Consider the following 10,606-nt stretch of genomic DNA (forward strand, 5'->3'; position numbering starts at 1 on the left):
TTGAACATGGTTTTCCCAAATATCTAGATGGTGAGGGTTAGATTCTAGGGTGGCAACCTAGGGTCATCCTGCAGGCCAGTTTTGATGTGTTGCTAGCCACTGCCTGGTGGCTGGTTAGAGTGCTGGGATAGAGGCAGAGATCCTGCCCTGCACAGGGGGAAACCAACAGCACCTGGACAGTCCTTGGCCTAAACAGGTTTTAGTCCTTCATGCTCAGTCTTGGTCACTGAAGCGGATCCCTAGGTCGGACCCAGTCCCCCTGTGGACTCTGGCCTCAGCCCTGTTTGTTGTGGCCTCTAAAGCAGAGTAAGGAACTGCTTTAGGTCCCCACTTTATACACATTCTCTGGATCTTTCCACTTCTTAACCTGATTAATGTCAATTAGTCTGCTGGGGAGGGCTGCTTTGGGCTCAATATGGGCCAACTTTTTAAAGGGAGTTGATTTCTTTGATGACAATGATGAGGCTCATTGTAGCCCACACACCCTGCCAATCCTAGAGGATCTTATGACTCAGGACTTAATGTCACCCATGTCCCTCTTCTCCTATCAGTCTCCCTTCCTGCTCTATCCAGCAACATACCTTTCCTGCCCTTCTTTAACCAGGGGCTCAAAGCCCTCTTCTTTGTCTCACTCATCAAGTCCTGATAAGCACAGAAGAACTCATTCACTCGGAGGTGTCAAAAAGTAAGAACAGCTGGTACGTGTAAGATTCTAGGCGTCTCAAGGGGAAGGACTAGCAGCAGTATTTGTAGGTCACAAGAGGAGCAGCAGAATATTAATTGTCCTTCCTTTGTGGGGAGCATTGTTCGGCCAGCAGTCTGGAATTTGAGGCATTTGAGGAGGCTCGCCCTGCTCTATATGGTGGAGCCAGAATAACTGGACTGGAATCTCAGTGCCACTTCCTCTTCACCATGTGACCTAGGACAAGTCCCTAAACCTCTTTATACATCAATCTTCTCTTAATAAAATCGAGTTGATGATATTAATGGCGACTACCTCAAGATTACTGAGGGTAGTAACTGAGCTCAGTGCTTAGACCAGTACCTTGCACATGGCCAAGGCTCTCAGGTTGTTGGTTCTCACCATGGGGCTCCTGGGAAGGCTGTGTACTACTCCCAGTCATTGCAGTTGGAGATGGCAGACACAAGAGTACGGCCTAGCACATAGAAGGTGCCAGCAAATATGGCTCCCTCTTTGTATCTTGGCTTAGGAATCACCTCCAGGGCCAAGCCAGGTGCTAGAGAAGAAAACAGAGGGAATTCCTCCACCTGGCTGCTGTCTCTGGGAGCCAGTTATTAGGAGGTCACCAGGACTTGGCCTCCGTTGAGGAGATAACTAAGTCTGTGCTCTCTTTTCTGCCCCCACCTTGGAACGTTTAATCTCTCCCAGAGAAAACAGAGGGAATTCCTCCACCTGGCTGCTGTCCATGACCACAGCTGATTGGGCCTGGAATTGTCCCTGAACCAAGGACTGCCTCTCAGGTGAACTGGTCCAATTAGACAGTGCCAGGTGGGAGCGGAGCTGTGGCTGGAAAGTTCTCTAGAGTCAGGAAGATGATGGCCGTGTTCAAGCTGAGATCTCAGGAAGTGAGAGGTCACCCTGCTCTATACGGTGGAGCCAGAATAACTGAACTGGAATCTCGGCTCTATTTCCTCTTCACTGTGTGACCTAGGACAAGTATCTCAACTTGGCCTAGGAATTGCCAAGATACAAGGAGGGAGCCATACTCGCTGGCACCTACTATGTGTGCCAGGCCAGAATCAGAGGCAGAGATGGAAGGCTGGCTGAGAAGTTGAGAGGCGTGAGGAAGCCACCGAGGGTCTGAGAGAGCTGGCCTTCCAGGACACCTTACACCAGAACCACTTTCCATTTCTAATTCTTAGGGACATCATATCTCTGGGCCTCGGATTTCCCTGAGATGACTAGACTTTTACCACCCACTTGTCTCTGGAGTGAGGATCCCTGGTCCTTGTTACCAAGAGGCCTGGCCACTGGATCACCTCTTTCATGTTGGTGGGCCCAATACAGAGCATTGGATCTGACTCTCACTCTTGAGTAAGGGTCCAAACCTTGGCATTTTATTTGACAGCCTTCAATCTGCTGCCTAAATCCATATTCACTCACATAAGCCGGAAAAGAAGTCTGTTTATTTTATTAATGAGCTCAGAGTAAGATTTGCAGTAACAATCCTAGAAGCAATTACAACAAAAGAGAGAAGAGAGGGATGGTGGAGAGAAGAAACTGAGGAATCGGGTCTGATTAGGGCTCGAGGGAGGCACCCCCAGAGCTGGGAGAGACTAAACGTTCCAAGGTGGGGGCAGAAAAGAGGGCACTGAGACCTCCTCCTGAACACTCCCTCCCCTCCACGTTGGCTTTTAGGAGTGTTCCTTGGCCAAGCCTAGTTCCAGGTCAAAGGGATTTGGAGTTCCTGGGTACTGGTGACAAGTTTGGGAATGTCTTCTGGTACATGCGGCAGGTCTCTCAAGACTGGTTGCCGGCTTTATGTTCAGGGGTTGAGTCCAGCGCTCACTGTCTTCTAGGGATGAATTTGTTTTCTCTCTCTGGACTTCAGAAGAAAGTCCTGTGGAGGAAGAGGAAACAAACCAGGAAGGTGCAGGTCTTGTGAGTGGCACTCTGCCAAGGGCAAAGCCCCACCCTGGTAGCACGAGGCCTTGCCAATCCCTGGAGGCCCCTCTTGGTGTAACTCCAGGCAGCTGCACACCAGCCAAAGTCACAGCACACAGGAGGCCAGGAATAAAGTAGCAGAGACACCAGGGACAGGGGTGGGGGAAGGACCAAGAGGAAGAGGGGAGGGTCTCTTGCTAAGAGTAAGTGACAGAAAATACAGATCACTTAGGTCCCCCCAGATGTCACTGTACAGCAGGCCAGCTGTCTTGGGAACAGGAGGCCCTAATGTTTTGGGAAATTTATAACAGAAAAATCAACAAGTCAGGCTTGGCTTGGCCCCAGACGCTGCTAGCTATGGGTTCGGGTCACCTCCAACACCAGCTTCACAGCCACCTGGCCCAGGGTGGGAAACACATTCCAAGGCTGAGATCTACCTTGTGTTCCACAGTTAGAGCCTGGATCAAGGGAGGGAGATTGCAAAGGACAGTTGGTCTGAGCAGGACTCAGGCCTTTGTAGGGCACAACACGACACGAGCAACTCTAATCCACCAACCCTGGTTCTTTGGACGAGCCTTAAAGACCTATCAACAGCCCTGGCTCTGCCCGAGCAGGGAATCCACTCCCTCCATGGGTGAAGCAGGGGTCCCAACAGGGCTGCATTCCCAGGAAAGGAGAAACGTTTGGTGAGGACACCTCTGGGAGGAAATTCAGACTGGACTTCGTGGGGTCTCTCCCAGCACAGCACACCTGGCTCCAGGCACCATCTGTGCCAGCAGGGAGCCATGCTCAATGTTCCACCCTGTTCATTTGGGTGCTGCATGGGTCAGGTCCCAAGGACTGTGTGCATCAGGACACCCAGATCCCACCCAGTGCTCCAGACTAGGTTCTGCACACTCCCTTGAGTCCCACAGAGTTTCAGAGTGACTGACAGCAGACCCCGGAGGCACTTCAGGGGCAGTGTGCTTCATGTCCCCTCCAGATGCCAGTCCAAAGAACCTGCCAGCAGCGTGGGCAGCACATGGCCACTGCACGCAGCATGGACAGATGGGGCCCTGAGGCCACCTATTCACCGTGGGCTCCAGCTGCAGGAGGAACCCGTGTCTGTACACGGGAGTATGGTCTTCAAGGAGCTTTCGGACTGGCTGGGGACTTTCTGCTGCAGAGGAGGGAAGAGAAGAGCTACATGTGCAGAGCAGAGCAGGAAAGAAAAAGGGCTTGGTTACTCCTGGGCAGAGCTCTGCCAGACCTCGCCCTCCACCTTGGTCCTGTCTAAGCCCTGAGCTCCAGAGTTAGGAGCAGCCAGATCCTGATTCCTCCAAGACATAAGAGGGATTCAGGCTTTGCTGAGCAGAGGGAGGCAGCAGGCATGCCCACGACAGGCAAGGCAGGGTGTGTTAGTGATGGGGAGGGAGGTGATGTGATGTGGTGAGGACACAGGTGAGAGGCCACGGAGGCAGAGAGGTAAAAATGCATGCAGAGGCAGGGATAGAGAAGCAGAGAGCAAGCAAAGGAGAGGGCAAGAGAGAGAGGGGAGAGGGGTGATGGGAAAGAGGCAGGTGGGGAGGGAGAAGGATGGGGAAGAAGGAGAGACAGGAAGGACAGAGAAAGGCCCACCCAGATATAGACAGACCGAGGGAATCACAGGGAAGGACAGACTGGGCCAAAGCTCCTTGGAGAGCCCTCAGGATAGAGACAAGAGCCTGTGGTCTTTGCTGTCTGGAGATGCAGCATTTGTGAATATGGTTAGACATAAGAAAGACCTTCCAGAGAGTGAAGGGAATCTTCATCTGATAAGGGAATGGGGGATAAAGTTCTGAGTGGGGAATTAAAAATCCTGAGTGCTAGTCCTGATTTCACTGTGTACTTTTACTTGATCTGAGACCATGAGCCTATATGTAAAGAATTTGGACCAGATACCCGGGAGGCAGCTCTGATGCCACCTGAGGACAGCGACTTCCTTCCAGGGATACTCTGGCCCTGGGCTCTCTGCCTGGTGGCAGATGTGTGTCTGGTATTCTTTCTGGCTGAAGAAGGTGTCCCAGATTGTAGAGGAGGAGGAGAAGGAGCAGGCAGGGGCCAATGGCGAGCACACACTTACAGCTCATCGTCGTATTCCTTGGGGGGACAGACGGCAACAACAAGGTCGATCCAGTCCTGTGGGGAGAAGCCGGGCAGCTGTGGGCACGCTCAGGGGTGGGTGGCACATCTGCCCCATGCTCCTTCCCACTCCTGAGTCAGGATCAGCCAACCAGGCCTCTTCCCAGGGGGAAGTGGGGGCGGGAAGGGCTGGAGGTCCTCCTGGTGGGTTTGGCTCCACTGTGGCTTCCGTGCTCTGGAGAAATTTCTAGGCTCTTAGGTTCCCAATCATAGGATGTGCAGGACCCTCAGATGACCCTGTGTCCCCAAGTGCCAACCTGTGGACCAGGGCCAGGCAGCAACCTCAGAATCACTTGAGGGAATTTTTAAAGTGTGTAGACTCATTGGCCTGGCTGCTGATGGTCTGCGGTGGGCCTGGAAAAGCATTTCTAACAAGCTCCCCAGACAAATCAGAGGCACAGACAACTGGGGAACGTTGGGCCTGGCCTTCGAGTTCTCACTCTGAGTCCCCTCAAGCATATCACTGCCATTCTCGGTGTGCCCATCAGTGTCTGTCCTGGGCTTGGGTGCATCCATTGAAGAGTTCTGGAAATTGCACTGGGCCCTGTGCCATGCCATGGCTCCTAGATTGAGCTGGGATCTTTACCTCCCCAGGACCTCCCTCCCTCCCTCCAATCCAGGGTCTACCCTCAAGAATCACAGCAATACTTCTACTCTCTCTTCCCTAATACAACCCTTCAGAAAATCAGTCAGTCATCATGTTACCCGTGAGTCTTCTCTTCTCCACATTCCTTCATGTGGGTCCCAGGCCCATCTGGTCAGCTTCCTCGGCACTGAACTTAATACCTCAGGCTCGGCTGCCTGCATACAGTTGCACGGGTTGTGCATTGCACAACATGAGTGGGCACCATTCACACTATGGTCTGTAGGAGGGTGTCCCCCTCAGATTGTGCATAGCACAGCCTGTGAGAGATCTCATGTGGTGGCCCTGATCCAGTTGGGTGTGTAATGCACACAGAGCAGACTACCACCCAGCCTCTCTTCATCCTGGACCATTTACTATTAATGCTTTCTTTTGATTTCTCGAACTCCCAACTCTTTTGATTCCTATTCAGTGTACACTCAGTGAAGACCGTAAGTCTTTTTCTTGGGAGCATAGCCATGTCCAGAGTTCCAGAATCTGTGTTTGTTCCATTAGCTTTTCGGACTCAAGGTCAGGAATTGATATTTAATTTCCTGAGTCCTATCCTGTCAGATTTAGTTCATTGGCTGGACAGGGGTGTGGACCATGGATACCCGTCCTGTGATGGGGCTCCCCAACTGTAAGGCCTGGCTTCAGAGACCAGGTCAGAGGCAGGCAGGTGAGGGAGCGGGGAGAGGGCTCATTCTTACCCCACCCTGATTCCAGGCCTTCTGCAGGGTGGCCTCTGCCTCAGCCAGGGTGTAGTCTGTCACGATCTTGCCATTGATTGCCATGATCTCATCTCCTTTCACAATGCCACCTGCAGGAAGATGAAGCTGATTGGCCAACTGGGCTACATGGGACACGGATTGGGCCAGGACTGGGCAAAGGGAGAGCCACTGTGGGGGCCACAGAAGAGGCTGGGCCCTGGGAACTGAGAGCTCGCGTGGCTCGGAAAGTGCGAGGGTCAACAGCACACTTAGTTACTTGGATACTCAAAGGCATTTCCTCCCTGAGCCTCAACCCTGCTCAGTGGAACTGGGACACCAGTGAGGACACACTGCTACTTGGCTCCTGCACAGGCGGCAGCTACTGCAGAGGAGACACACCTGCATTTCCAGCCGGGTTATTAGACACGAGTTGGTTCTGTGGGTTGGGCCTCCCTGATGTGCAGCCATGCTGGCTGGCTTGACCCTCCCCCTCCCCAGCCTGCCGGTGCTCTTTCCTGCCTGGAGCAGGACTGTTGTGGACTGTTCCATTCCCCTCTCTTTCTTCTCTTCTAGATCTGAAAGGGGGCTTCCCTGACTGCACCCAATTGAAGGCAGCTCCTCCTGCCATTCTCTCGCGGCACCCTGGTCTTTTCCTGCACAGCACACAATCTGTAATCATAATCTGCTTCTTTCCTGTTTGTTGATGGTCCCTCCCATTGTGCTGTCAGCTTCCTGAGGATAGGACTTATCTTTTTTGGTTCACTACTTTATCTTCAGCCCTTCAAGGAATATCTTGCACAAGTAGGAACTCAATTGGATATTTGTTGAATAAATGAATGGTGTTAAAAGACGTTTCTGCATAACCGTCTTGTGATCTTCTAATTTTAGGAGGAACCGATTAGTATCCAAACAGTTTTTATCAGTTATTATCTCGTCAGAGCCTTGACTAGGATCCTGCGCACTGTGGTTCTCAAGTGGACAGACTGTACATGGTTTCCCCGACCTCTTGAACTTCCGTTTTTTAGGAAGGTCTCCTAGTCCCAATGTCCACAGAACATCTATCTCTGTGTTACGCTGAGATCATGCAGAGGGAGGCCTTGTGGGCCTGAAGGCCATAGGAACACGGTGTGTTACTGAGATGGCAGCCTTGGTAGCTCGAAACAAGCATGCATTTGGAAACGTCCACCAGCTGCTTGGATGTCCAAAGCAGCATGGGATCAGACTGTAGACAGCAGTTTCCCTCGGACAGAGGGACTAAGGTAAGTGACTTCCACGTTTTCATTTTGTACAGATCCAAGATGGCACCTCAGGGGCAACAGGGCTTTGTAAATTGGGAGTGACAGGAAGAGCCACTATCCTTCCTGGTCCTCTCTCCCTGCCAGATGCAGAGATAGGTGGCCTCCTGAGCCAAGCTGCAGTCCCTCCCTCAATTAGTACAGAAATGAAGACAGAGGAGGCCCCTGCCCAGAGCTGAGGTGAGGGTCACAGCGTGGCTGGGAGAGACCCAAGGCCACTGAGGCCATGATGGCAGGACTGGATTGTGCCCTGGGCTCCCTGTGTGCCCACCCGCCTTGGTGAACACAGCAGTCAGGCTGCCAGCCACTGGGAACCTTTCCCTTCAGTCCCCTGCTTCAGTGGATCCTGTGAAGCAAGAGACAGAGCCTGGGTCCACAGAGGCCTCCCTCATCAGCAGAGGGTGTTTTTTGTTGAAAAGAGAACAATGGCAAAGTAAGATCTGCCTCATGCGAGACATAGGTCCTTTGGCCCTCTCAGAGCAGGTGAGGCTGTGGAAACCTGCAGCAGAGGTGGCACTTTCACTGGCAGTAAAGCCAAATGGCCAGGTGCCTAGACTCAAGTCCTTTTACCTCCACCTTTTACCTGCTCTGTGTCCTTGAAGGAGTACTTGGACCTCTCTGTGCCTCAGTTTCCTAAGCTGCAAAATGAGAATAACAACAACACCTCCCAGGGTGGTGTGAGGATTAAATGGATTAGTCCAAGTGAAACACCCGGACACAGGGCTGGGTGCCCGTCACTCACTCACTTACACTGGTGCATGGTTAGTGCCTGACAGACTGTTGTCACTGAAGGGCAGGTTTGGTTTGGATGGTCTCTCTCCCATTTCCCTGGTGCGGTTCCCTTCTGCTGGAAAGCCCTCTCTCCCTTTCACAGACTGGTCTTGATTCACCTTTCAAGGCTTGGTTCACGACTGCCCTCCCAGGGAGCCTTCCCAGTGTCACCTCCCCCTGGTGGGTAGGGGCCCTTCAGGACCCCACGACCTCCCAGACCTCCTTAGTTCCCTGCCCACCCTTAGCGGACCACACTGTTATTACATCTGGAAATTCTGAGCGTATTTCTGCCACTAGCTTAGAAGGCAGAGTGGCATCTGCTTACGCCGGGTGCCCACTGGCACCGTGGCAGGCCCTCGGGACACATCTGAGATTGGATAGATGGCTGCCTGGATAGACCTGGTGCTCTCGAGAATGGTCAGCCTGCCCAAAGCAGGGAACTGTCTGCTTTCCTGGGGGTCTTGTGTAGAGCCATCATACTATGCCCAAATGGGGGGTGACCGGTCCCCACTCACCATGTCGCTCAGCAGCTCCCCCCTCATACACAGCTGAGACAACCACCTTCCCAACTGGGGAATCCACGCCACCTTCCAGGGCCAGGTCTAAGGATCCCTCCTGGTTGGAGGAAAACAAGTCTGAGGGGCCCACGCAGACAATAACCTGTGGGCACTTGGGCACTGAGGAGCCTCTCCACAGAGCCTCAAGAGCAGGAGAAAGCATGGGCCAATGGCAGTGCATGGGGGAGAAAGTGGGCTTGGGACCACCACAGAGGGAAGCAATAGTGAGGATTTGAGAGGTCACCTGGGAGTCACCTTGGGAGCAGCAGTGTCAGGGAACCAAGGAGGCAGGAGCAGGAGCAGAGAAGGATGGTAGCTGCCCCACCTCCTCCATGTGCCCACATACCTTCTTGATGCGCAGGAGCCGGACGTCCTTCCCTAGGATCTGCTCTGGGGTGAACTAGGGGGAAAAGAAAGGGAAGCTTTGACTCTCCTGAAGGGTGCTGGGGAGCAGGAAGCCTGGAGGACACTGGGCCCCATAGAGTACACAGCAAGGGGAACCTTCCCCATTGGTCTTCAACTGGGGGTCCCCAGCCCTTCGAGGGATGATGGACACATCACACACTCGGCCACACAAGCCCCAGATCCATTCTTTCAGGATAATCGTGAGGACTGGGCAAGAGCAGGCCTCGTAACTACACCAGAGGCTGGTGCACAGTAGTGCTCAGCAAGTGTCACTGTCCCCACTATGCACACACACACACCCCATACAGAAAGGAGCCCTGATAGGAAAGAGCAGCTGGGGTATCCCCCGGGGCTACTCATGTGCCCCACCACATCCTTGGGATCCCAGGGCCCCCAAACCATCATCATCAAACACCCTCAGCTTCACTCAGGGAAGGAGGGTTACCCCTTACCATAGAGTAGGGGTCAAAACCTTCCTCATATTTCCGGAAATCCTGGAAGCAAAGGTACAGCTTTAGTCAACCGAAAGGAGGTCCTTGCAGGTCACTGCAGAAACAAGCTCAGGGCCGAGAAGAAAGAGAGGGAATGGGTGCAAATCCAAGGGTCAGAGGCTGGGAGAGGGTAGGGGCAGAAGTGACCAGGACAGGACTGCAGAGAGGAGGCTGGCAGCCAGAGCCCGGTGCTCAGGGGGCAGGCTGGAAGCTGCAGGAAGCATTTGGAGGAGTGCAGCCCTGTCCCTGTATGGTCTAGGGGGTGGGCATCTGTGGCTGTAGTATACTGGTGATGTCTGGACATCTGGGCAGCAGTGCCTGTCCTGCTGAGTCTCACCTTTGGTCTCAGACCTTTCAGGCCATACCTCATCCCTTCCAAGTCCCCACTTGAGGGCATACCCAGGTCCTGGTGGATGAGAATGGGTGCTTCTCCACCCAGTGCACTAACCCCACAGGAGGGCCAGTCCTGTGCAAGAGGCTGCTCTGACCAGGGAAGCCAGCCACAAGGCGACTTGAGGGAGGCAAAGGGGAAGAAGGTGGTGGTTGCGAGACTGCTGGCCTGGTGCCTGGCACTGTTCTTACCGGATCTAGGAAGCGAGAGGCCCCAGGCTGGCCCTTTATCCAGGGGAGGAAGGAAGACACACAGCTCTGTGGCCCTGGCTCAATGAGGTTACTGTGGGGACAGTTGTCCCCAAGATTAGAAACAAGGCAATGGGAGGAAAGGGGCAGAGCCAGAACACACAGCTTCCTCACACAGCAAGTAGAGCCTGAGGCATCGCAGGCCCAAGGGCCAGGATGCTAAGGAGGACAGCAAAGCCAAGATTGGAGCCAAGTAGAGCCTTGTGCGGGTGCCCGCACAGACCACGGGACTGAGCAGAGCCCCCTCAGCACACAGTTCCCTAGATCACACCAAACATCCCCTGGGTCCTGTGGGCAGAGGTTTTTTGTTTTTTTTTTTTTTTTTTTTGG

The 10,606-nt window shown here is 53.5% G+C and overlaps 1 protein-coding gene across 2 annotated transcripts in view; it reads right to left on the reverse strand.

Annotated features, from left to right (window-relative positions):
* Positions 1-2,129: 2,129 nt before the first annotated feature.
* The window catches only part of Ush1c (USH1 protein network component harmonin), a 43,131-nt gene continuing 34,654 nt past the window's right edge, over positions 2,130-10,606 (reverse strand). The window contains exons 16-21 of one of the 2 annotated variants that reach the window (XM_048788446.1): positions 9,599-9,640; positions 9,088-9,141; positions 8,700-8,799; positions 6,119-6,228; positions 4,728-4,783; positions 2,130-2,582 (exon numbers count right to left, since the gene is read on the reverse strand). In XM_048788446.1, coding sequence (XP_048644403.1) covers positions 2,570-2,582; positions 4,728-4,783; positions 6,119-6,228; positions 8,700-8,799; positions 9,088-9,141; positions 9,599-9,640 — 375 coding nt within the window. In that variant the 3' untranslated portion in view covers positions 2,130-2,569. The other variant, XM_015504603.2, reaches the window with a different exon arrangement.

This window comes from Marmota marmota, unplaced genomic scaffold (assembly GCF_001458135.2).
Source record: "Marmota marmota marmota unplaced genomic scaffold, marMar, whole genome shotgun sequence".
NCBI classification, from domain to species: Eukaryota; Metazoa; Chordata; class Mammalia; order Rodentia; family Sciuridae; genus Marmota; species Marmota marmota.